We start from the raw sequence: 26,398 nt of genomic DNA, 5'->3' as shown, positions 1-26,398 counted from the left end.
TGGGGATGGCGGCGGTGCCCGGCGGGAAGCGGTCCCGCTCAGCGGAGCTCAGCGCTCCCGGTGTCAGTGCCGCTGTCTCTCCGTTGTCTGGGTGCAGTGTCCCCGCAATGGGGACACGGGTTGGTGTCCAGCTGTCGGATTCCCCCTGCAGCTCACGTCCCCTCGGCGCGGCTTTGGGGGGCTCGGTGACAATGGTGAGCTCTCAGGTGTGCCGTGCCGTGCAGGGGCAGCGTTGCTGCCTCATTGGCGCCACTCATTAAACAGCAGCCCTGGAGCGCTGCCCGCTCCGGCCGGCGGCGACCTTGTCCCCGTGGGCAGCGCTGGGTGCCGGCCTGGCCCGTGCCGTGCCCCAGCGCGGGGCCAAGGGGCGCCTGGCGAGGGGCGGGTAACCCCTGCCCATAAGTAGCCCGGCCCCGTGACGGGATCTGGGGATCACATCCCGCGGCACCATGGCAGAGATGCTGCCCGCCTGGGGGACCAATGGCACCGCCGAGGGGACTGAGCCCGAAGGGGTGGGTCAGGGGGCAGCGGGCTCTGGGCAGAGCGGCCACAGGGCTGCTGTGTTGGGCACTCTCCCGACTGCCCTGGGCGTCTTTCCAGGATGCAATCCGGATGCTCAACACCCTGCAGACCAATGCCAGCTACCTGGAGCAGGTGAAGCGGGAGCGCGGTGACCCCCAGGCCCAGCTGGAAGCCATGCAGGGCTTCTTGGAGAGGAGCGGGCTGAAGGTGAAAGGCTGATCCCCATCCTGTTCCCCCTGTCCTGCTAGCTGTGCCGCCATGCTTGGCTGCCATGGGGGTCTCACAGGGTGGTTGAACTCTTACAGGTCGAGGACCTGGATCGACTGAACATCATCCACGTCACGGGGACGAAGGGCAAGGTGAGGCGGGCGGTGCTGTGGGGGGCTCAGGGCACTGCCGCTGCCTGTGGCTCTGTGTTTGCCCTGCTCTGGAACAGGGGTTTAACACAGCTCTCTCCTCAGGGCTCAGCGTGCGCCTTCACTGAGTGCATCCTCCGCAACTACGGGCTGAAAACAGGCTTTTACAGGTGGGCAGGGCGTCAGGACAGTTTTGAAGGGCCAGTGGGGCTGTGCCTGACTCTGTCCCCTGCTCTGTACCCCCAGCTCCCCTCACCTGGTGCAGGTGCGTGAGCGGATCCGCATCAATGGGCAGCCCATCAGCAAGGACCTCTTCAACAAGTACTTCTGGCTGGTCTACAACCGCCTGGAGGAGACCAAGGTGGGGCAGCAGGGGCTGTGGGGGTGCTCCCTCCCTTGGGTCCCCCGCTCCCCTGCTCACCCTGCTCTGCCCGGCAGGACCCAGCACACGCCAGCATGCCGGCCTATTTCCGCTTCCTCACCATCATGGCCTTCCACGTCTTCCTGCAGGAGAAGGTCAGTGGTGGTGGCCTCCAGCTTGTGACAGAAATGTCAGGTTGGTGGGAACCTCAGGGAGGGGGGATTTGGGTCAGAATTTGTGTGGATCAGGCTGTCATGGCTGTAAATGGGATGCTGTGCCAGGTGGATGATGCCCCCATAAATAGGGGTGTGCTCAGGTGTGGGTTTGGAAGGGCTGGTGGCAGGGACCTGGCTCCACCCACATCCCTGAATCCATGGGGACATATCCTGCTGCTGGCTCTGATGGCTCTGATGTCGCCGTGTCCCCAGGTGGACCTGGCAGTGGTGGAAGTTGGCATTGGCGGCACCTATGACTGCACCAACATCATCAGGTAGGAGCTGGCAGGGCTGAGCCTGTCCCCAGGGCTGCCAGGGCCTGATGTCCCCATGGTGCAGGGGGGAACAGCAGGGACACTGCCATGCTGCATTCCCAGGACACCGGTGGTGTGTGGGGTCTCCTCCCTGGGCATCGACCACACCAGCATCCTGGGGGACACCATGGAGAAGATCGCCTGGCAGAAGGGGGGCATTTTTAAGGTAGGGAGATGTGGTCTTCTGTCTCCTCTTGTGTTTTGGGGGTGTGTTCCCCCACGTCCCTGAGCACCCCACATCCCTGAGCACCCCCATGTTCTCCCCAGCCCGGTGTCCCAGCATTCACCGTGGCACAGCCGGAGCGGCCGCTGGAGGTGCTGAGGGAGCGAGCCCAGGAGCGCAAGGTGAGCTGCTGCTGCTGGGGTGTGGACTGGGGGGTTCCCCATCCCATGGTGGGGGGCTCAGCCTGCTCTCCCCTCTGCAGTGTCCCCTGTACCTCTGCCCAGAGCTGGATGACTTTGAGGAGGGCTGCCAGGAGCTGGAGCTGGGGCTGGCAGGTGCCCACCAGCGCTCCAACGCCGCCCTGGCCCTACAGCTGGCACGGACGTGGCTGCAGCGCCGCGGCTGCCAGGGTAAAGCAGGGGAATGGGGATGGGGATGAGAGCCAGAGCCCACCAGGGCTCCTCAGGGCTCACTGGGATGCCTGCCCTGCCTAGGTCTGGGGGAGCTGAAGGAGGTGCCACCAAGCACGGAGCTGCTGGGGGGGCCAGTGCCACTGGCTCCTGCCTTCCGACTGACCGATGCCATGATCCAAGGTGCAGTATGGCCATGCCAGGACCCTCCCTCGCCGTGTCACAGGGCATAGCAGGGCCATGCTGGATCCCCACGGTGCTGGGGGTGGCATGGGGGTCCCAGCCATGCCCTGTGCTCCCCCAGGCCTGCGGGACACAGAGTGGCTGGGCCGGACCCAGGTGCTGTCCCACGGCCCCGTGACGTGGTACCTGGACGGAGCTCACACCACCAGCAGCATCCAGGCCTGCGTGCGCTGGTTCCGCCAGGCCGCCCTCAGCCAGGACAAGCCCCATGAGTAAGGAGGGGGTGCAGAGGGGGGCACACCTTGTCTGGGTATGGTGGTGCTGCTGCAGTCCCCTGGGAGCACGGGCCACCTGCCCTTTCTCCCTGCAGTGGTTCTGAGGTGCGTGTGCTGCTCTTCAATGCCACAGGCGACCGGGACACGGCGGCGCTGCTCAAGCTGCTGGTGGTGAGGTTTGGGGGGCACCAGGGGGGTCACTGTGCCCGGGTGCCTGAGTTCTCTGCCGGTTCTGGGACCTGCTTTGCTGTGGGTGCAGGGAGCCACGAGGTGGAGCTGGCACCCTGTCTGTCTGTCTGTCCATCCTGCTATTCCAGAGTGTATCCCACCTCAGCTGTTCCCTGCAGGGGTCTTACAGTGCTGGGTGTGGGGAGAGACTTGGATCATCCTCTGTAATCCCACTGGTGTGGGACTGCCCCATTGGAAATCCCGTGGGTGGGTCCTGAGGGTTCCCACAGTGCTGATCCCTGCTGTTTCTGCAGCCCTGTCACTTTGACTATGCTGTCTTCTGCCCCAACTTCACGGAGGTGTCGGTGGCCAACAACGCAGGTGAGTGCTGAGGAGACAGGGTCTCCCCCATCTTCCCCTTCTGCTCCCTCCCATCTCTGCCTGCAATACCTGACTGTTCTCTCCATCCCTCCCAGACCAGCAGAACTTCAACGTGACGCTGGAGAACGCGCTGACGCGCTGCCTGGAGAACCAGCGGACGTGGACGAGGCTCCTGGAGGAGAAAGTGGGGCAGGACCCCTGGCTGCCCTCTCCGCTGCGGGTGGGGGGGCTGCTGCAGCCGGCCCCGGCCCGGGGCTCCCTGCTGCTGGTGCCCCCAGCGCCACGGCCCCTCAACTCCCCGGCGCTGGTGTTCCCGTGCCTGGCGCAGGCGCTGCGGTGGGTGGCACAGGGCCGGGACCCCCAGCTGGCCGCCCCCACGGCCTCGGGGGCTCACCCGCACCCCGCGGCCAGCAGCGGGGCCGTGCTGCTGCGGGAGGCGGCGGCCGTGCGCGTCCTGGTCACCGGCAGCCTGCACCTGGTGGGGGGAGCGCTGCGGCTGCTGGAGCCCGCCCTGTCGCAGTGACGGGCGCCTCTGTTTACGTGAAGCACCAGTGTAGCCCCCGGTGATGCTCAGAGGCGTCTGGAGGGGGATGTGGGGCTCCCCCACCCCATCCTGGCTTGGCTGTTTTCACCCCAGTGCCTTCTGCCTGTGCCCTTCCCGGGACACTGTCCGTGGGGGGATGCTCCTGGTCTCCATCCCCGCCCTAGTCAGACTGACTGGGGGGACCCCCAGGGCTTTGGGGGGCTGCCCCAGGCTGTGATGAGCTCCAGTGCCTGGTAGGTGGGAGCCTCAAGCTCAAGTGGCAAGGCTCAGCGTCAGGGCGCAATTAATTTAACATAGGGAAGGTTTTTATTATTATTGATAAGAGTTTGTAACTTGGACGGGGAGCTGGGGGGAGTGGTGGGTTCTGCCCATCGTCCTGTGGCAGGGCAGCAGCCTTGCACCATCCTCCACAAATAAACCTCTTGCTGCTCCCACTGGTGCCTGCTGCCTTCCTGGGGGGACGCAGGAGGGGCACGGGGGTCACCCCAAGTGCTGGGGCATGTCCAGGGGGCACCCACTTCTCCTTCCCCCCCCATTTGATGGGGAGCCTCGTGGGAGCTTTTGGCAATAGCTGCTCTTTCTGCCTCCCCACTGCAGCGGGGGAGCCCAGGGGGGTTGCAGGGTGCCCCCCCCCGGGTGTGGGCTGCCCTCAGGGGGCCAAAGCATTCACTGAATGAGTAATGGAGGCCCCCTCTGGGCTCGGCCTGAGATTTGGGGCGAAAAATCAGCTTAATGGCACTGGGCTGGCTCCCCAAGTCCGCTGGCCGGGGGCTGTGCGGGCTCGGGGGGGCCCGGGGGCGTCAGGCCATGCTGCTGGTGGAGCAGGGGGTGCTCTGGGTGCTGCCAATGCTGTGGTTGGTGCTGCTGCTCTCCGAGGCTGGCGCCGTGCTGGAAACCGGCTGCAGTTTGGAGATGGGACCTGGCTCACACCGCCCGCCACGGGAACACCAAGGGGAAACCACACTCAGGGCCAACAGCGGTGGCCTTGGCTGAGCCCCAGGGACCCTCCAGCCCTCGTGGGTCACTCCCCAGCTGAGCCCTGAGCCCCTGGGATGGAGATGAGCATGAGACACCAGGCAGGAGGGAGGGCAGATGGCAGAGGGGACCCTGAGGAGCTGTAGGCATATGGAGCAGGGTTATTCCCCTCTAGCACTGTAGGGAAATGGAGCAGCCTGGTTTCTGATTCAGCTAGGGGACTTTGGCCAGGAGGAAAAAATGGGCAGCCCAGCAAGGGACATGCAGGGGGCCCGCCCATCCCACCACGGGGTCCCCAGGGTGCTGGATACTCACGGGTGTGCGAGTAGATGTACCAGAGCACGGCAGTGAGGAGCGCCCCGATGAGGAAGGCGCCGAAGGTGATGCCCAGGACAGCGCCCAGCCCCAGCCCACGGTCTGTGGGAGGACGAGGCTGTCAGCACTGGCAGAGTCCCTCTCCCCCTCCATTCCCATCGTGACCACCTCCCTGCCATGAACTCACAGTTGAGCGGCCGCCAGGCATCCTTCACTCTCACCTCCAGCACCTTCTCGAAGATGGTGTCATTCTGTGGGGGTAGAGGTTGGGGTGAGAGGGGGGACATGCGCACCCCCAGGCTCTGCAGGCCAGGGAATGCTGCTCCATCATGGATGGGCTCCATCACCCAGCGCCGTGGGACAAATCCATCAGGCTGCAATGGGGATCAGCCTGGTGGCATCCCAGGTGGGGAGGGGGTCACACTGACCTGCAGGCCGGCCTTGCACCGGAGGAATGCGGAGAAGGGGATGTGGCCGCCCTCAGGAACGCTGTAGGTGAAGCGGAAGCGCCAGACCTTCCTGCCGTGGCTGCTGGGGGGCCCGTCCAGCACAGCCACCCCTGCTCCCCGCGCCTGCCCGCCCTGCACCAGCAGCACCGGCTCCCGCTCCGAGGCCACCAGCCAGCACTCCTTCAGCTGCAGGTCGGCCGGGTGATCCATCCACCGCATGGACGCCTGCAGGGGTGGGAATGGGGCACAGCATCAGGGTCGGTGCCCAGGCAGGGCTGATGCCCCAGCCTGGCTCTGGACGGTGGCAGTACCTGCACAAAGGCCTCCTTGTTGATCTCCAGCTCCGTCTGTGGCGCCTTGAAGTCGGCGGTGGGGAAAAGGCGCAGGAAGAGCTCCCGTGGGATCTCGCACTGGAAACCCACCTGCAAGAGGAGGGCAGCACTCAGCACCTGTCAGAACCCAGGGCATTCCTCTGACTGCCCTGCATGGCTCCAGACCCTTACAAGGGGCTCAGAGACCTTGGCACAGAGTCAAAGACACCTGTGCCTTTGATTTTAACCCATGGAAACAACTACCAACTTTGTGTGAGGAGTTACAAGTCACAAGAGTTTGAGTAGAATGATAGTTAATTTGTCACAGGGTGAGAAAGTAGAATTTTGGGGTTTTTAGAATGAGGATTCAAGAGGCAAGATGGAGGAATCTGGGTGTGTCCTGTCTTTCTTCTTCTTCTTGGCCTCCATCTTCTGCTGTGATGGTGACACTTTTGGATTGGTGTAGAGTAGTGACAGACTGTCTAACATAGGTGATAGGTATTGGAAAATTATTGTAAATAAAGTACACGCGGTTTCTAGTATAAAAACCTAACACTGCCCCAAGAGCAGGGACTGTGCTTCAACCCAACCTGCTGGACAGATCTCAGCAGGTCCAAAAAAGAATGTGAGAGATAAGAGAAATAAACAACCTTGAAAACCAGAACTGAGAAATCTCAACTTCTTCGGTCGCGGGGCTGGGAAAAAAAGACTCTTTAACACCTCGAGAGCCAGTCCAGCAAAATGAAACCCGAGAAGCACCCAGCTGGCAGTGCCATCTGCACTGAAGCCCTAAAGCAGATAGCCTTCCAGAAGTAATGGGTTAAAACATGGAATGAGAAGCATGTAAAGAAGGGCCTAGCACTAGAACACACGGAGAAAGCACAGCACTAGGAAAACAGAGCAATAAATTAGATAAAAGGTAGAGCATCATGACAGGGGAAGAGATGGGTATAAGAGAAACTAATAAGCTAAGCAGGTTTAGAGCCAGCAATGTCAAAACGACCCTAAGGGTTTTGCCAAGCCACGGGATCTAAGCCAAGTACACCGGGAATTGACCAAATTAGGAAAAGAGTTCAAAAGTTTAAAGAGGAAGACTCATCGGAAAGACCCCGTCTATGATGAAGGCAACAGGAACGACCACCTGAAAATTCCCCAAAAGAGATGTCTCCACCTACGCTCCGCCCACGCTCCGCCTACACCACGCCCCATATGAATATGCATGATTATGTATCTGATCTGATGTAATCCTATACCCAAAATTGTATATAAGGCTTGCTTTTGCTATGTGAACTCAGAAATCCATTTTGTGATTTCTCCGACGCGTCGCTAATAAAAATACCTCCTGCTTAATTGACTTAAGCTGAGTCTGATTAGGCAGTCACTCTGCCTGTTTGGGGCAAAATTTGGCATCATTTTCTGGCGACCCAGATGGGACACTAGACGGGAGAGCAGACCCTTGAACGTCCTCCGGAGCTGGGTCCGGGGCCGGGACCCTCGGGCGCCCCTGACAGATTTTTGTCAGAAGAGACTCCCCCCCCGGACCAGCGCTCTTCGGTGGACGAGAGGTTTCCTGCATCTCCTGCTCCAATTAAGAGGTATTTTAATTGTTTATTGCATATTGAATTTGGAACAAAGCGCTTTAATTGGGAAACGGGGACTAGACGTAGTCGCCCGACGGGAGCCATAGGGACGCCTTGGCATAATCCCATTTGGTATTGGGGTTTGGGTCCCCATTTGGTATTGGATTTGGTATTGGGGTTTGAGTCCCCATTTGGTATTGGGGTTTGAGTCCCCATTTGGTATTGGTTTTGGTATTGGGGTTTGAATCCCCATTTGGTATTGGTTTTGGTATTGGGGTTTGAGTCCCCATTTGGTATTGGGGTTTGAGTCCCCATTTGGTATTGGTTTTGGTATTGGGGTTTGAATCCCCATTTGGTATTGGGGTTTGAGTCCCCATTTGGTATTGGTTTTGGTATTGGGGTTTGAATCCCCATTTGGTATTGGGGTTTGAGTCCCCATTTGGTATTGGTTTTGGTATTGGGGTTTGAGTCCCCATTTGGTATTGGGGTTTGAGTCCCCATTTGGTATTGGTTTTGGTATTGGGGTTTGAATCCCCATTTGGTATTGGGGTTTGAGTCCCCATTTGGTATTGGTTTTGGTATTGGGGTTTGAGTCCCCATTTGGTATTGGATTTGGTATTGGGGTTTGAGTCCCCATTTGGAATCAGAGTATTTGTTAAAAGAGTGAAAAAAAAAAAAAAAAGAAAAAAAGAAAAAGAAAAAAAAGGAAAAAGGAAAAAAAAAAGGAAGAAAAAAAAAGAAAAAAAAAGAAAAAGAAAAAAAAAAAGGAAAAAGGAAAAAAAAAAAAGGAAGAAAAAAAAGAAAAAAAAAGAAAAAAAAAAAGGAAAAAGGAAAAAAAAGGAAGAAAAAAAAAAGAAAAAAAAAAGAAAAAGAAAAAGAAGGAAAAAGAAAAAAAAAAAAAAAAAAAAAAGGAAGAAAGAGAAGGAAAAGAAAAAAGGAAAGGAAAAGAGTATTTGTTAAAAGGGTGTATGTTTTTCCTTAATGCTGTTGTTTTGTTTGAATTTTTAAAAGCGTTGTTGCTTTTTTGAATTTTTAAACTACGCCTGGGAATGTATCCAGCCAGGTCCGGGACCTTGTCCAATTTTTCCCTTTCTCTGATAAGGTTTTGAGGAGATACATTTGTGCTACACCTTTATTTAACTGTTATGTTGTTTGCAAGAATCTCGTAAAGGATTTGGTATTTTGTGTTAACTGTAACCTTTTTGTGTGTAAGAATTTATTGTGATATCATCTGCAAACTGTACCTTGGTTTACAGCTGTTTTACGGGTGTGTAATAGCCCGAAGTTGACCAGTATCGGTACTATAGGTTTGCCAGCGACATCTCGGGGTAAAGCGGTGTACTTTGATAGACCGGAAAGGTAGGACGGTTTGGATTAAAGTGTGTGGGTGTGGATGAGAGTGGATGAGACGCGATTGGAAATTGTGTGTATGAAGTGTTAAAATAAATTGACATACAGTGTTTGCGAGAAAGAGATTAAACCGAAAACGCAGACACAGAAAATAGCCATGGGAGGTCAACAGAGCAAGGACGTAAATATGAAAACCCCCTTAGGATGTATCTTAAAGCACTGGAAAGACTTGGGAAGAATTCAGGGGGGGTACCCCATTAAAATCAGGGATCGATGAGAAGATAAGCAGCCCTCAGGGACTAGATAGTCCACAGGGGTCAAGAAGCTACATGGATGCTGACAGCCCACCCAGACTAGAAGTCGAAGGGGAGAAAGGCAGTCCGTCAGGAGTGGAGAGCCGAAGGGAGACACGTAGCCTGCCCAAACTCAGTCCATATGAAGATAACCACACACCCAGAAGTGGAGGCATCTGTAGAATGGAAACCAGCACACCAAGGACTGGGGACAAAAGTAACTCACTGGGAAGTGACGTCTCTAAATTGAGATATAGTGAGAAGAATGATGAGACGTGAAAGGGAGGCAGAGAACAGCTCACAGAAACTGAATATAGTAATTCAGATAGAGGATAGGAGAAGTTGAAGAGAAGAAAAAGGAAGACGGGAAGATAGCTCAGTAGTGGCTGTAGCAGTGGCAGCTCAGAAGACAGGTTACTCGGAACCTGGAACTAGGGGAAGAGGTAGAGGCAACCCAATAGGAGGGAGGGGGAGGTACCAACCCCACCCAACTAGAGTAGGGCCAAATCAGTGTGCTTACTGCCTAGAAATGGGATACTGGAAGCAAGAATGCCCCCGACTAAGGGAAAGGCTGATGGCCACTACTACTACCACACATCAGGATAGTGAATTAGGGGGACCGGTGGGCCGTACCCTAGCAGACCCACTGGTTAAAATGGAGCTAGGGGAAGGTAAAAAGGAATTGAACTTTTTGTTTGACACGGGAGCAACCTTTTCGGTTTTAAATCAGGAATTGGTACCTAAAAGTGATGAATTTGTACAAGTTGTGGGAGCAACAGGCCAACCAGAAAAGGCTTACTTTTTGAAACCTATTAAATACAAAATTGGGAAACAAATGGGAATTCACCAGTTCCTGTATTTACCAAATTCGCCAAAACCCTTATTGGGGAGAGACCTATTGGAAAACTTGGGAGCCGTAATAAAGTTCAACAAAGACAAATTGGAATTTCAAGTAAATGAGGAACAACTGATTACAGCTATAAGCCTAACAATCAGTTGTGTGGAACCCAAACCTGAGAGTCAAAAGATCTTTGCTTTTGAGTGGGAGTCTGTAGATAGAGGGAGAAAGACCCAGCTCACCTGGACGGTATTACCCCAAGGATGGGCCAATTCCCCCATGATTTTTGGGAACCAATTAGCCAAAGAATTAGAACAGTGGGAAAGGCCGCTGGGAGATGGTACCCTTCTGCAGTACGTAGACGACCTCCTAATAGCAACAGTGACAGAGGAAGAATGCATTGAATGGACCATTTCCTTGCTAAATTTCCTGGGTTTAAGCGGATATCGAGTCTCTCAACAGAAAGCACAGCTGGTGCAAAAGGAAGTGGTGTACCTGGGATACGAAGTCTCCAGAGGACAGCGATCCCTGGGAGCAGCTAGGAAAGAGGCCATCTGCCAGATGCCTAAACCAGAGACGGTGAGAGATCTGCGAGCCTTTCTGGGGATGACAGGTTGGTGTCGGCTATGGATCTACCAGTACGGAATACTCGCTAAACCATTGTATGACTTGTTGAAGGGATCCAAGAATGTCCTAGTGTGGACTCCCGAAGCAGAAGGGGCCTTCAAGAAGTTAAAGCTGGAACTAATGAGAGCACCAGCCTTAGGTCTCCCAGATGTATCAAAACCATTCTGGCTGTTCTCCCATGAGCGACAAGGGATGGCCTTAGGAGTCCTAGCACAGCAGTTGGGACCACATAAGAGAGCTGTGGCCTACTTCTCCAAGCAGCTAGATGAAGTAAGTAAAGGATGGCCAGGCTGTCTGAGGGCAGTGGCCGCAGTGATAATTAACGTAGAAGAGGCCAGGAAGCTCACGTTGGGTCAAAAGGTGACTGTGCTGGTATCTCACACTGTGTCGGCTGTGCTGGAACAGAAAGGCAATCATTGGTTGTCGCCCTCCAGATTCCTAAAATACCAGGCCATCCTGGCTGAATCAGATGATGTAACTATTCAGGTAACTAACATTGTGAACCCAGCTTCATTTCTAGAAGGAAGAGCCCCAGCAGAATCCATTGAACACGACTGCCTGGAAACAATTGAAGCCGTCTACTCCAGTCGTCCGGATCTCAAAGAGGAGCCGTTCGAAGATGCAGACAACTGGTTCTCGGATGGCAGCAGCTTTGTGAAGCAGGGAGTAAGACTGGCTGGCTATGCAATTACTACCACAGAAGAAGTAATTGAGTCAAACTCTTTGCCTGCGGGGACTTCAGCCCAAAAGGCAGAGCTGATAGCTCTGACTCGAGCTTTGGAATTGGCAGAGAACATGCAAATTAATATATGGACTGACTCTAAATATGCCTTTTCCATTGTGCATGCCCATGGGGCCATCTGGAAAGAAAGAGGACTGCTGACTACGCAAGGGAAAACAGTCAAGCATGCAGAGGAGATTCTACGATTGCTAAAGGTGGTCCAACTCCCAGCACAAGTGGCCATAATGCATTGTAAGGGACACCTGAAAGGTAATACTATTCCAGAAATAGGGAACAGGAAGGCAGATACAGAAGCTAAATTGGCTGCCACAAGGGCTAGGGAAGTGAAAGTAATAGCCCTAATACCAGGAGAACTGGATACCAATATCCAGCCAGATTACCAGGAATCAGATCATAGATGGATTCAAAGGAATAAGGGCAAAATACTAGAAAATGGTTGAGGTAGATTGGAAACGGGACAGCTAGTAATACCAGGAAACGTGATGTGGCAGTTTGTAAAAGCAGAACATGAAAAAGCCCACTGGGGCTTGGATCCGCTCTATCAGTACCTGCAAGCTAAGATAGCAGGGCCAAAATTATTTACCACCATAAAACATGTCACATCCCAGTGTGAGCGATGCCTGAAGAACAACCCGAATACAGGGACTAGGATACACCAGGGAGCAATAAATCGAGGTAAATTCCCAGGTGAAGTATGGCAAATTGATTTTTCTGAACTCCCAAGAAAAGGGGGGTTTCGGTACTTGTTGGTATTAACTGATACATTTTCTGGGTGGCCTGAAGCATTCCCTTGCAGGACAAATAAGGAAAGAGAAGTAACAAAAGTGTTATTGAATGAAATTATTCCACGATTTGGAGTACCGAAGACTATTTCTTCAGATAGGGGTACACATTTCTGTGCAAAAGTAGTGAGAGCAATAAGCAAAGCATTACAAATTAAATAGCAATTACACACGCCTTACCGTCCACAGGCCAGTGGGCAAGTAGAAAAGATGAATCATCTTATCAAACAGCAGATTGCCAAAATATGCCAGGAGACTAATTTGCAGTGGTATCAAGCTTTGCCTATTGCTCTGCTGAGGCTAAGAGTCAAACCAAGGTCAAAAGAAAGGTTAAGCCCATTTGAAGTTCTGTATGGTAGACCTTATGCTATGCAAGTTGTAAATGGGGACGCTATAGACCAAATTGGTAATCAGTACATTTACGATTATGTAGTTACGGTGGGGAAGCAGTTCGATAAGAATGCTACTGTAATGATAGAGCACCAACCTAAACAACCTGACTGCAAATTGCATCCGTTTAATCCCGGTGACTGGGTGTATGTTAAGAATCTTTTAGGAAAACCCCTACAAGAGAAGTGGGAGGGACCCTTCCAAGTGCTGCTGACTACCTTCACCGCGGTTCGGATCAAGGAGCGACCTGCGTGGATCCATTACTCACGGGTCAAGAAAGCTCCGGAGAACAAACAAGAGCAGACATCATGATCCTGACTCCACCTCAAACCCTTACAACTTTGATCATTGGACTCTCGATAAGTATAGCTCTTCCCCAAGACTATGCCCCAATAGACCCATGGTCTTATGCACATCAGTGTATCCACCCAGAATTAGGAATGAGCGGACCCTATTTCGAGGTTTATGCCTTACGTAACAACCAGCCATATGCAAGTGAAGTATGGGATCAGCCCTCCATGATAGCATACAAGGGAGACCAAATCCAAATTGGGTGTCGAGAGCTTGACCCAGCAAGAGAAAGAGAAGGAAAAACAAGGCGGCTGGTATTAACAATTCAACCCTCGATGCCAGCCTAAAGCAGTACACAACCTAACCTTTATAGGTGTCGAGAGCTTGACCCAGCAAGAGAAAGAGAAGGAAAAACAAGGCGGCTGGTATTAACAATTCAACCCTCGATGCCAGCCTAAAGCAGTACACAACCTAACCTTTATAGGGCCTCAGGTGATAAGAAAATCTAACGAACTAAAATTATTGTTAGACCCCACTTATTCCCTGAAAAAGGTGCAAATGAACATTCACACCGATATTACTTATTTGCAAAAGGATTGCCGATTTATGCTTAGATGCTGAAAATAGTGTATGCACCTTAGAAATGCTTCCGCATGATAGAACACAATCACAAGTTTACTATATAGGAAATGGGTGTGCTTGCGTAAGGACAGCTTGTGACAACGTCACTATAGATAATTGCCTAGAAGAGACTAACAATACTAACTTTTGTGTATGCAACTTTACCAAGATCATAGGTTGTGATTTTCATTACACTGTCCCAATAACTACCCAACAGCTAATTAACGCAAATTTCAACCTATATCAAGAGATACCGAAATTACAAATAGAGATAGACGTCAAAATTCTCAAAGCAATGCTTGCACACCCTGAAGTAAAGAAATTGGTACAAAAGGTGAATCAAACAACTAGACGAACGGTATGGCAGGTAGAACACAATTCAGAAAAGATAAAGAATGTCCTGACCGAAGTAGAACAAGTAGGCCAGCATCACTGGTGGGACATCTTTACAAGATACTCCCCAACAGCTACACAGGTCTTCCATTACCTGGTGCACCCAATGCTAATAGTAATTGTAGCTTTGTTATTACTAACTCTTACAAACATTTGTTTGTAGTAGAGATTAAGGGGCATAATGAAGAGGACCCAAATGATTTAAGCAATGGTACGAGCCTATCAGCGTCCTGTAGGACCAGAACTTGACGAAAGAATTCGTAAGTTACAAGAAAAAGGGGGGAAATGAAGCCCTAAAGCAGATAGCCTTCCAGAAGTAATGGGTTAAAACATGGAATGAGAAGCATGTAAAGAAGGGCCTAGCACTAGAACACACGGAGAAAGCACAGCACTAGGAAAACAGAGCAATAAATTAGATAAAAGGTAGAGCATCATGACAGGGGAAGAGATGGGTATAAGAGAAACTAATAAGCTAAGCAGGTTTAGAGCCAGCAATGTCAAAACGACCCTAAGGGTTTTGCCAAGCCACGGGATCTAAGCCAAGTACACCGGGAATTGACCAAATTAGGAAAAGAGTTCAAAAGTTTAAAGAGGAAGACTCATCGGAAAGACCCCGTCTATGATGAAGGCAACAGGAACGACCACCTGAAAATTCCCCAAAAGAGATGTCTCCACCTACGCTCCGCCCACGCTCCGCCTACACCACGCCCCATATGAATATGCATGATTATGTATCTGATCTGATGTAATCCTATACCCAAAATTGTATATAAGGCTTGCTTTTGCTATGTGAACTCAGAAATCCATTTTGTGATTTCTCCGACGCGTCGCTAATAAAAATACCTCCTGCTTAATTGACTTAAGCTGAGTCTGATTAGGCAGTCACTCTGCCTGTTTGGGGCAAAATTTGGCATCAGCACCTTCTCCCACCCCTGGACATGCTGGGAAAGCCAGGCCTTACCCGCACACTCCGGAGCACGGCATCCTTGGCCAGGCTGAGGATGAGCTGCAAGAAGGGAGAGGGCTGGGTCAGTCAGATGGTACCCATGGATGGGAGGGGATGGGATGGGGTGGGATGGGATGGGATAATAGGATGGGATAGGATAATGGGATAGGATGGGATGGGATGGGATGATTTGGGATGGGATGGGATAATGGGATGGGATAATGGGATGGTCCCACACACTCCCCCACACACTCTCCCTCCATCTCAGCCCTGGGCTGCACTATGATGTTTCCAGCCATGCAAAGCAAGGAGGTCCTGGTGGAGAAGCCCCCCTCCCTTCATGGGCCATCAGTGGGGCTGGAGGCAACACCCCCAGCTAGCCCCCCTCTCACCTCATTGTTGGCATAGCCCCTGCCCTCCAGCGAGGTGCCACAGTGGCTGAGGGGGCTCTTCAGCATGAAGTGGGTGGCATTTTTCTCTGCCTGGCAGCGGATGTCCCTCAGGGTGATGTTCACCACGTCCTTGATGGGCTGGGAGGAAAGCACACTGTGGTCACCCACTGACAGGGTGACAGGGGACAGCCCTGTGCCAGCCACCCCAAGCACCCAGAGGAAAATGAAACTTCTGAGTGATTTTGGAGGACATTGGCACCCCTCTCCACCCCCTCACCTCCAGGTAGGACCTGATGATGACAATCTCCATGGTTTCATCTGTGCACTTCCAGGGCTTGAGCGTGCGCAGCACCTGGTGGGGCAGGTCTGGGGGCTGTGTGATGACCATGGGGGTGGTGCTCACGGGCGTCTCGACCGTCCCTGCAGGACAGGGAGATGGGGGGGCTGAGTGGGAGAGCTGGAACCCCCATCCCACCCAGCCCTGGGCTGCTGGGGCCTCACCGTGCTCGTGAATCTGCAGGCTGATGTGGCTGCTGGCAGGGATGGCGGAGTAGGAGGCAATGACACTGTAGTTCTTCTCAAAGGCCTCAGCAATGAGGCCCTGCTCTGTGTCAGGCAGGGCGTTCCCAGGGATCAGCATGGAGAAAAGGGGCATCTTGTAGCTCCCAGAGACCTGCAGTGAGGGGGAAAGGGGGGAACGCAGAGGGGCTGAGCGGAGACAGGGACAGCTGGGGGTGCACAAGGCAGGGTCCATCCCATAATCAGGGCTTGCAGCAAGGGAGCTGCACCTTGTCCATGTCTAATGTCTGCAGGTGCCCTCCTGCCACCTTTCCATGGCACCAGCATCTCCTGGGCACCCGGCAGAGCCCTCGGAGGGGGTGGTGGGGAACACAAGCTCCTCTCAGCATACCAATAACTGGATGTTGCACTCTGCGGAGAGGAACCAGGTGAAGTTGGCCTTGCTCTGCAGGATGAGGATCTGGTTGCCAGCAGAGTTCTGAGAACAGCTCAGAGACAGGTTCACCCTTGTGATGGAGGAGCTGCAAAAGCACAAGACCCCCATTCTCAGCATTCCATACCAACCCATCCACATCCAACTTGGGACGTGGGGCTCTGCTTTTGGGAAGCCCAGCACCTTCCCAAGCATCTCCAAGCAAATCCCCCTGCCTGCCCCACTGCTGGCACTGTGGTACCTGGGCTCCGACTGCAGATGGATGATGTGGGCAGCCCTGGTGCTCTGGGCATCACTGCGTGAGCAGCTCTTCACCCCATGGAAGAAGACCTCAGCCTCAAGGTGCGGAATGGCATTGAAGTTCTCCTGGGGAACGCACTCTAGGGGGCTGTGGGCATCTGTGTAGGGTGCAGGGTGATCAACGCTGGCCTCAGTGTGGGGAGATGCCCAGGGCCAGGGGCATCAGTCCCCATGGCATCTCCCAGGGAAGGTGCCCCAGGAGGTTCTCAGCCCTCTGGAATAGGGAGACCATTCCTGCCCATCCAGCCCCCCAGTGCGAGCCCCCAGCCCCACGCACCTTCCCCCAGGTGCAGCTGGAGCCTGCGGGGGTCCTGCAGCTCGCTGTAGGACGTGATGCCCCCATAGGCAGCCACAGCCCAGGCCAGCAGCTGCTCCTCGCTGGAGACGATGGGTGTCTCGGGGTTTGGTGCTCTGATGGTGCTCTCTGGGATGAGGTGGGCGTCCTGTGGGCCAAGAGACAGCCTGAGCCGGGATGAGGAGCAAGGTGCATCCTTCCCTCACACAGGCTGGCATGGGGAAAGCAAGGAAAACCTTAAACCTTTCCCCTCCGTGAACCTAAACCAGGTGAGTGTCCCTGGAGCCTGGGCTGGGGGTCACCCTGGATGAGGGGGGGTTTTGGGGCCTTGAGCTGGGAGCAGCGAGAGTGGCTGGAGGCACAGGGAGGGCTCAGCCCACTTTATTATTAGCCACAAACAAAGCAGGAGGTTTATTTTGCTAACAAAGCGCCCGACCCCGGCTCAGCTCGCTGGAGCCAAACCCCATCCCTGACCTTCCTCCCGCCGGCCGGAGGAAATGGGAGCTTTTTCCAGCCCTGTGCGTCATTCCCTGCCTGGCCAGCGCCGTGCTCAGCGCCGCCAGCAATGCCGGGAGCGTCTCCTCCTCCCTGGGGCTCCACAGGCACCGTGGATGGTGATCAGGGGAACCAATCTCCATCAGTGACCCCCTCAAACATCCCCATGGGGGGCCCGGGCCCTGCTGCCCCCCTGGGTTGTTCCTTTTGTGGGGCTGTGGCACTCACGGTGCGGAGGATCAGGTTGGAGCACGGGGAGGTGATCCTGGCAGGGCAGCGGCTGCAGAGGAGGATCAGCACTGCTGGGCGGCTGCAGGCACCGGCTCCTGGGGTCACTGTCACCGTCAGAGGGGCAGGAGAGACCTGGGGGGGAAGAGGAGAGTGTCACCAATAGCAGCCACCAAGCCCCAGCTGCTGTCACCTCCCTGGCTGTCCCTGGAGCCAGAGGGAGCAGGGAGAGCCCTGGGATGAGCCATGGCTGGGTTTAGGGGCAGGGATGCCGTGTGTACCTACACCAGCAGGACAAACACGCCCTGGCTCCCCCAAGCAAGGGACCAGCGGGATGCCCACCTGGAAGATGGTGTCATCCCCACACTGGTGTCCAGGACACCCCACATAGTGAGGTCTGGGCACCCCATTCTTAGAGACCAGGACATCCTTGAATTAGAGACTAAGCAATCTGCACTGGGTTGTGAGAGTGTCACCCCACTGTGGGCTGGGGTATCCCCACACTGAGGAGTGATGTATCCCCACCCCGGGCACCAGAGCATCCTCACTGTAGGTACTGGGGTGTCTCCCACTGAAAGCTGGAGAATCCCCACCCTGGGCCCTGGGGCATCCCCAGGGCAGGTTTCCCAGCCCCATCCCAGCGCTGTGCAGCCGCTGCGGGCTCAGGTGTGTCCGTGCTGCAGTGCAGGGGTGCCTGGGCACAGGGGTGGCACACAGCACTCCTCGTGGCTAGCACTGCCTGCTTGCCTCTAGCCGGAAATCCGGATGGGGAAGTCAAAACTCCGGGCGCTAAGTTTGGCAACTGCTGCCTGAAAAACGGCTCGCAAAGCTCCGAGCAGAGGGAGAGGAGAGAGGAGAGGGAAAGCCAGCCGGGGACGGGGCGGGGGGAGGCTGCTGCACAGGGCTAGCGGGATGATGCCGTGGGCATCCCGGCCTCCTGGCCGTGGCCCCGTGGCCAGCGTGGGTGGCCAGGGACCCCGGGTGGCCCCGAGTGTCGGGGAGGAGCTGGCGGCTGTTTTTCCTGCCGCGTGTTTTGTGGCGCTCCATTGTTTGGCTGCGCGAGTCGCGGGAGCCTCGGCGCTCCCCGCCGCCGCCTTTCGGGTTATTTTTTTTTCTTTTTCTTCTCCTTTTTTTTTTTTTTTTTTCATCGTGGGGATCTGCTTATAGAAAGCAGCTTCCAGTAATTCTTCTATAAGTGGAGCCGCGTCCCTGCCCAGCTTCCCCCGTGCGCCGCGGGGCTCAGCGCCGCAGCCGTGACATCAGTGCGTGTCCCCTGTCGCCGCTGGTGACAAGCGCGGGGCACCCCCGGCCCTGGCGCTCCTCCAGGATGCCAAGGCCAGGTTACACCGGGCTGGGCCAGAGGGTCCTTGCGGAACCGACCCTCCCCAGCGCCTCGTGGTCTGGCTCCCCCTCCGCTCCAAAAGCAGAACTGGGAGAGCTGGGAGGTGGCAGCGAGGGGGGAGTGTGGCGCCAGGGCTGGGCCAAAATCGGGTGCTGGGCCCCAGCCAGCGCGAGGGAAGCCTGTCTGTCCTGCAGAGCTGCCATGCAAACCCGTGAGCTGGTGCAAACCCACCCAGCAGTGCCAGCCAGTGCCAGCGCCAGCCCTGGCACCGCCCTTGCCTCAAAGCACGTTCAGTGTGGTTATCACCCCTCAGCATGGCCATGCCAGCTTTGGCAGACAGGTTTCTGCTTGCTTGGACACTCTAAAATTATGTGCCTCCTTCATCTCTCCACTCTTTCCTCCATCTCTCCCTTCATCACTCCTTCCATCCTTTCCTCCATTCTATCTTCCATCCCTCCCTGCCTTCCACTTTCCATCCATCCCTCCCTCCCTCTGCCCAGCTCCTGAGCCAGAACCAGAGCCAGGCCACCTTCCCATGGAAATGGAGGGTCCTGAGGTGTCCAGCACAGCAATATCTGCCTTGGCGTCATGGGCTATTAGAGAATTTGCCTCTAAGTCTTTGCATTCCCATCAGGGGCAGAGATGCCCAAGGCTGTGCTTGGAGGAGAAGCTGGGACAAGGTGCCATGGAGCAATTTAATCCACTGCTCCATAATTAGAGGAAGGTTTTCACAACTGGGTCACCCTGTGCTGAGGGTGGTGGCAGGATGGCAGTGCTGTGGTGACAGTGTGAAGGACAGTGTAAGGAATTATGCGGGGATGCTCTGGGACCCCTCTTGCTCACCTTGGACCACTTGACGCTGAGCACATGGACCTCATGGTCGGTGCCCAGGGAGCTGTTGCTGACACAGCCCCGGGGCACCGTGCTGGTGGCATAGGAGAGGGTGATGGGTGGCTCTGCTGTCACCGGCTGCAGGTCACAGCCCTCGGCTCTCCCGGGATCTGGGTGGAAAACAAGAGACGGTCAGTCCCGGCCGCACGGACGCGGGGTGACACAGCGCGGGGGGACACGGTGCAGAATCCCTGCCAGCACCGGCACTGCCCCCTCAGCCTCAGCCCCAGCCCGGCGTCAGCGCGGCCCCCCCGGGACCATCGGCTACGTGTCCGCCCCCGCCAGCCCCTCCGCAACCCCGCTAATGACCCTGGGATCCGGGTTGGAAAAATCCACTGTCCCCGCTCGGCACTGCCCGTGCCAGAACTCGCACCCAGCCGCCCCCAGGGCCGGGCGGCGGCGGAAGCCCCCCCGCATTCCCCGGGCGCAGGAAAGGGGGAAGCGCAGGTATGGAGATGGCTGTGAAGCTCATCCTCCCGGCGTGAGCTCTGCCCCAGCCCACAGCCCCCGGCGGCGTGCGGCGAGCGGGGCCGGCCGGCGGCTGCCAAGGGAAATCCTGAGCGCAAACAGCCATTTGAAGGCCTGATCCTGTAAATCCCCACGTGCCTCGACAGTTTCCTCTCTGCCTCAGGCAGCCCTGCTGCTGTGGCCGGGCTGTCCTTAACTTGGCCCCGAGGAACGGTCTGCATCCATGGGGGCTCCCTTCCAGGGGGCTGGGAAGGACAGACCCCCATGGTCACAGCTGGGCTTTCTATAGGGAGACAGCGCCCGGGATGCTGTGTTTCCTTTGGAGATATCCACTGAGTTCGATCCCTTCCCACTCAAACTCTTCCCATCCCTGCTGGCTCCAGCCAATGCACCGGGAGGTGGCTGGACCAAACTCCTCGTTCACCCAGCCACCCCTATCATAGGGTTATGTCTATTATGTCACAGACATCTTTTATGAAAAATTCTTTCCTTAAGATTTTTCCTCCTGAGAAGCTGAGAAGCCTCAATAACAAAATGTAAACAATGATTATCTGCTGCTGCGGAATGCAACAGGTAAATATTTGATTGGCCCATATTAGTAATTTCTAATTAATGGCCAATCACAGTCAGCTAATTCAGACTTTCTGTCCAAGATACAAACTTTTGTTATCATTTCTTCTTTTTCTATTCTTAGCCATCCTTCTGATGAAATCCTTTCTTCTATTCTTTTAGTATAGTTTTAGTATAATATATATCGTAAAACAATAAATCAAGCCTTCTGAAACATGGAGTCAGATCCTCGTCTCTTCCCTCATCCTAAGACCCTTGTGAGCACAGTTACAGTGTGATGCTCCAGCTCACTGAGTTTTTGGGATGCAGCACCCTGCAAAGGGCCCTTCTGTCCCATCACGGTGTCCCTGACCCGCGTCTCCCCGCTGGGGCGGCCCGGTGGCGGCGGCGGGGTCACGGCACAGACCCCCGGTGACGCCGCCGCGGGCTCGCCAATTGTCCGGTGCTTCCTCCCCCCCGCGCGGCCGCAGCATCGGGAGGAAGATAAACAGCGGCTTATCTGGGCGCCGCAGGCCGCGTCCCTCTTCCCTTACACTCCTGCCCCGACGGCACCGGGCACGGGCAGGGCACGGGCAGGGCACGGGCACCCGTGGCTCCCGGGGCAGCATCGTCCCCCTGGGAGCGCAGGCAGGGCCGGGGGCCGGGCCCGATCGCCCCCGGCAGGGCAGGGATGCCAGCGGAGGGGATGGTGCCAGGCGGGCACTGTCTGTCTGTCCCTGGGGAAGGCTCCAGCATTATGTCAGGATCAGATAAGGGGGCTCAGCTGGGCCGCCGGGGCGATCAGATAAGGGCACTGTTATTTTTGTACTCCAGGAAAGGGAAAAAAAATTAAAAGGAAGAAAGAAAGAAAATCCACTTTATGTTTTTCCAACTCGCATTCTCCCTTGCTTTGGTGCCGCTGAGATCAAGGAGCAGGGATGGTCCCACTGTGGCTCCCCCGTGGGTCAGAGGCTGGGGGGCAAATTCCTGGGGTTTTGGGAGCAGAGAGCAAAGCTGGGGTGTGGGGTGCAGGGCAAGGGTGGCTCTGGCAGTGCAGGATGCCCATGGGATGGGCAGCACCACTTTGGCATCCTTGCATCTGGTGGTGTTGCCTCGGTACTTGTGTAAGGAGCTGATCCAGGACAGGAATGGGGATGGATCCTGCACTGAGAGGGAACTGGCATCCTCTGAGCCACCACTGGCTCTTGGACCATGCTGAGGGGGGCAGATGATGGGGTGGATGGGTCCAGGCTTTGGACCTGACACAAAGCACATCATTCCTGCCCCTCTCTGAGTCAGACAGGTGCCAAGAAGCCTCTCCCCAGAGATGGGAGGGGTGGCCCAGCACCATGCTCATCCCATGGGGAGCAGTCCTGGCCCCTGTCAAGGGAGGCACAAAATCCCCTCCTCTGGAATGTGGTTGTGTCTGTGAGACACCCTGACACTGCACCCACCAAGAGCACTCCAGTCCCACATCACTGCACCCACCAGGGACATCCCAGCCCCACAGCACTGTGCCCACGGCTATGGGGCACTCAGTCCCATGGCACTATGCCCACAGCTATGGGGCACTCAGTCCCATGGCACTGTGGGCTCCCAGCCCCAGAGGCTCCTGTGAGGAAGAAGCAGCCAGTGGTCAGGATGAGGTGAGTAGCACAGGTAGACAGGGTGGGGACCGTGTGTCACAGGTACCCCGGACATGGAGCGGGTAGCACAGACACTCAGGATGGCACAACTACACAGGACAGTGACAATATGGCCCAGTCATACAGGATGGGGTCCATATAGCACAGCTGCATCCCTCAGGGGTGGTACGGCCAGAGGAGATGGCCTGTTTGTATGGCAGAGTGACACAGGGACCATACAGACACATCCAATAGGGACTGTATGGCTCCATTACAGAGCACAGGGACTGTGTGCCACAGCTACAATGGATGGAGATCATACAGCACAGATAAACAGGACAGGGACCACAGAAACACACACTCAGGGTGGGGACCATATGGCACAGCTGTGTAGGACTCAGCCCATACAGCACAGCCCTGTTAGGGCATGTATGGCACAGCCATATAGGGTGGAGACTGTTGGGGATGAATATAAAGGTCATGGGCACATGGCACTGCTACATAGGACACAGGGGACATTGCACAGCTGTGTGGGATGAGGACAAGGTGGCACAGCTGTGTGGTATAGGGACTGTACATGACAGACAGGGAGGACAAGGCCTCTATGGCACAATGACACAGGATGTGGAGCATATGGCACGGTTTATAGGATGGGGATTGTACAAGAAAGCGACAGAGGACACAAACCTTAGTGCACATCTACATAGGACAGGGACACCGTGGCACTGCCCTAGGGCAAGGACAGTGGCACAGCTATAGGATGGGCAGTCAGCCTCACAATTACACAGGACACAGACCTTACTGTCTATCTACAAGGATGGAAACTGTATGGCACAACTAGAGGGGACATGGCACAGCCACCAGACAGGGCTGTGATATAAGAGAGTGGGCACCAAGCCTGGCAGCGGGGCCGCCCCAGCACCACCCATGAGCAGTGACCCCCAGGGTGACCAGGAGGGACCAACCCAGCCGGGACACTCAGTGCTGCTGGCCCCAGCCTCTCTGGGCTGCTGCTGCCTCCCCTGCTCCCTTCCCCTTGCCACAGGCAATGTCCCCGAGTCCCCCAGCTCCCTGTCCCCCAGCTCCATCAGCACTGGAGTCCCTCCCTGAAATTCCCCCTGTGCCTTTGCAGGGATCTCAGGGTGGCTCCTGAGGTGTCTAAGCCCCCAGCTCCCATTTGAGACTTTAAGGGTTTTCCCCATTTCTCACTCCCAGTTCCATCCCCACATTCCAGGTGAGGTTTTAAGGTTTTTTCCCCATTTCTTTCCAGCTCCAGTCACACATTGTATGTGAGGATTTTAAGGGTTTTCTCCCATTTCTCATCCCCGTCTCCTGGTCAACGTCCCATACTCTGAGGTGCCGGGCACCAAAGCCCCCCCAGACCTCCCGTGTGCCACCGTCTGGGTCAGGACTCAGCCGCGGCGCCTTCAACACGTCCCACGCCCAGTGACGCAGCCGGGATTTGGGGGTCCCAGGAGCGGCAGGGCTGTGCTCTGTTCCGGGAACCGGGGTGGGTTCGTCCCTTCCCACACGGAGGCTGCTCCCCAAAATCTCCTCTCCCGGGGGTTCCCGGGGGTGACAATCTGTGCCTGTGCGGGCACCGCCGGGACCCCTTTGGCCCCGATCCGGAGTCCCCGGTGTTCCGTCCCCGGTGTCCCGTCCCCGGTGTCCCGTCCCCGGTGTCCCGTCCCGCTGTCCCGTCCCGCGGCTCTCATCCCCGGGCTGCGGCTCTCCTGTGCCCCCGTCCCCACTCACCCGGGCGGCCGAGCAGCGCCAGCAGCAGCGGCAGGAGCGGGACGGAGCGGGGGCCCATGTCCGCGGCGGCCGCTCCCCGGGAGCCAGCGCCGAGTGCGGGCGGCGGCAGCGGCAGGAAACCGACTCCCTTCGGAGGAGGGTCCGCGGCGGAGGAAATGCCGCTGGCGGCGCTGGGGCCGGGCCGGCGGAGCCGGGGGGGCGGAGAGGATGGACCCCCCCTCCCCCGGAGGCGCCGTGCCTCAGTTTCCCTGCAGGCTGCGCCTCCGGAGGGGCAGGGGGAGGGCACCGGTACCCGGGTAGGTGTCCCCAGGGCTGCCAGGGCTGGCACTGAGTGGAGGGTTGGACACAGGGGTTCTGGTGGGGTGCACCCACACAAATTATTCCCGAGCTGCCCCACCCAGGCCATGGGGAAGGGGCTGCCCCTGGCATTCAGCCCCCCCCTGCTCCCAGCAAGAGCCCTGGCACCGCCACAGGGCTCAGGCTGGGGGCTGCCCCATGGATGCCCAGGCTGGTGGGCAGCTGGAAGCCCCCGGGCACTGCTGCCTGCCCCGCCTGTACCCACCCTTGGCCAGAGCACAGCTGGGGCTGCCCTGACACCCCCACATGGCAGGGGGGCTGGGGGTCGGGGGATCCCCTGGGACAAGGGGGCAGGGGGAGGGAGTCACGGGCAAGGGGGTCACAGCTGGGCACTGCCAAAGAGGCACCAGGGACCCCCTTGTGACTCCTGCCCCGGCCAAAGGGGCACCAGGGACCCCCTTGTGACTCCTGCCCCATTCCCCCCCACACCTCTGCTGGCCCAGGTGGGAGCCCTCACACAGCGATCAGTGGGGCTGCGACCCTCACGCCGGGGGTGGGCGCGGGTCCCCGGGGTGGGGTCGATTCAAGGTTCAGGGGCATGGGGACAGAATGGACACGTGCCAGGGCAGTCAGCGACGGCTGTCCCCAGCAGCCAGGATGTCCCCGGAGATGTCAGCGACCGGGGTGAGCAGCAGCCATGTCCCATGACAGAGCACTGCCACCTCCTGGGGACCGCGGGGACGGTGCTCACCCGGGCATGGGGACGGGGATGGGGACCGGGACCTGGCACGGGATCCTCTGGGTCCCTCACACCACGCTCCCCGCCGTGACACCACAAGACAACGACCAAGAGACCCTCGTTGTTGGACACTGGGGTGGTGGCAGCCACAGTGTGACAGAAGGAGGTTGGCCGAGGCTGTGAGGTGGCCACATGTGCAGCCCCCTGCATCCCATTTGGCCCAGCATCTTCCTCTCTCGCAGCACAAGGGATGGCCTGGAGATTTCAAACCAGAGGAAAAGCATCTAAACATCAACACCAAGCACTCAGGGCCGTGTTGGGGAGCAGGGCAGGGCTCCTATCCCACTCCCTGCCCACCTGGGGAAACTGAGGCACACTCACAGCACACCCACAGAGGGCAGGAGCCAGCACAGAGATGTCTCTCCCTACTCCCCAATTTTAGGCCGTGCTGTCCCAAACCACAGGACCCCTCTGCCCCCTTGTCCCCGCACACGAGGCAGGCCCTGGCGGGCCCCAGCCCTGGCTGGCTGTGCTGGCAGCGTCCCAGCCCGGCCGGATGGCTGCATCCTTCCTGCCCGCCTGCCTCCCCTGTGCCCCGCCTCTGCCCGCGGCCCCGGAGCGCGGGCCTGACGTCGGCCCGACTGGTGAGTTTGGGTTTTCGTCTTGGGGAGTTTTGTTTTTTCCCTGCTGGTTTCCTTTCTCCGCTCTGACTCCTTGGCCCCGTGGCCTTGGCTGACCCCAGCGCTGCCGCCCCTCCTGCCCTTCCAGCCCCCTGGCTCTGTGCCCAGCTCCCAGCGGCCCAAAAGTGAAGTGGTGGGGGGCCCTGTTGGGGCTGCAGCTCTGCTGCCTGCTGCCCTCACTGTGGCTGGGTGAACCCTGGCCCCAAGCTCCACCACAGCCTCTCTGCTATGGTGTTGTGCCTGTGTGGCTCTGTGGGTGCTGGGGAGCCCCCACATCCCCTGTCCCCCACACCAGCACCCCAAATTCCTCTCTGTTGGGGTCCTGTGATTCACCACCCAGCCTGGAGGACACCCAGCCTGGTGGTTGGGCTCATCTGGGTGTCCCCAGTGCTTTCCCTATCCCCCGGGGTAAGAGCAGTGAGTGTCCAGGCCCAGCAGGACAGGGAACACCCCACTCCAGGGCATTGTGCCACTACAAACCACCACAGCACAGCCACCGCGTACCCCAAAAAACCCCGACAGCCAACAGAAACAAGGAAATGCCAAGGCATGAAAGCGCTGGAAATCCCCATCCCAAATCCGGTGGCCTCCAGCC

The 26,398-nt window shown here is 56.7% G+C and overlaps 2 protein-coding genes across 5 annotated transcripts; one reads left to right on the top strand and one right to left on the bottom strand.

Moving 5' to 3' along the window:
* The first annotated feature begins 5 nt into the window (after positions 1-5).
* On the top strand, positions 6-4,326 carry FPGS (folylpolyglutamate synthase). Of its 2 annotated transcripts, none has more exons than XM_074556237.1 (15): positions 6-194; positions 601-729; positions 828-881; positions 984-1,048; positions 1,125-1,239; positions 1,317-1,394; positions 1,668-1,729; positions 1,832-1,934; positions 2,036-2,113; positions 2,194-2,341; positions 2,426-2,524; positions 2,646-2,796; positions 2,895-2,970; positions 3,282-3,348; positions 3,444-4,326. In XM_074556237.1, the coding sequence occupies exons 1-15, from the start codon at positions 6-8 to the stop codon at positions 3,869-3,871; spliced, it is 1,842 nt and encodes a 613-aa protein (XP_074412338.1). In that variant the 3' UTR covers positions 3,872-4,326. The 2 variants fall into 2 exon arrangements, with proteins under 2 accessions (XP_074412338.1, XP_074412339.1); XM_074556238.1 differs by lacking the exon at positions 6-194 and adding an exon at positions 308-512.
* On the bottom strand, positions 4,180-24,251 carry ENG (endoglin). 3 transcript variants are annotated; one of them, XM_074556235.1, is made up of 15 exons: positions 24,088-24,251; positions 19,643-19,800; positions 17,458-17,592; positions 16,717-16,882; positions 16,381-16,537; positions 16,098-16,227; positions 15,689-15,860; positions 15,465-15,631; positions 15,188-15,325; positions 14,811-14,855; positions 5,943-6,053; positions 5,611-5,856; positions 5,370-5,433; positions 5,183-5,284; positions 4,180-4,811 (listed from the first exon to the last, which is right to left on the bottom strand). In XM_074556235.1, the coding sequence occupies exons 1-15, from the start codon at positions 24,143-24,145 to the stop codon at positions 4,693-4,695; spliced, it is 1,968 nt and encodes a 655-aa protein (XP_074412336.1). In that variant the 5' UTR covers positions 24,146-24,251; the 3' UTR covers positions 4,180-4,692. The 3 variants fall into 3 exon arrangements, with proteins under 3 accessions (XP_074412336.1, XP_074412335.1, XP_074412337.1); XM_074556234.1 differs by having other exon boundaries at positions 4,180-4,791; positions 15,465-15,607; XM_074556236.1 differs by having other exon boundaries at positions 15,465-15,607; positions 24,088-24,248.
* Positions 24,252-26,398: the final 2,147 nt, after the last annotated feature.

Source organism: Zonotrichia albicollis, chromosome 21, assembly GCF_047830755.1.
Source record: "Zonotrichia albicollis isolate bZonAlb1 chromosome 21, bZonAlb1.hap1, whole genome shotgun sequence".
NCBI lineage: Eukaryota > Metazoa > Chordata > Aves > Passeriformes > Passerellidae > Zonotrichia > Zonotrichia albicollis.
The sequence above is the reverse complement of the archived record's forward strand: the minus strand, read 5'-3'. Positions and strand labels throughout refer to the sequence as shown.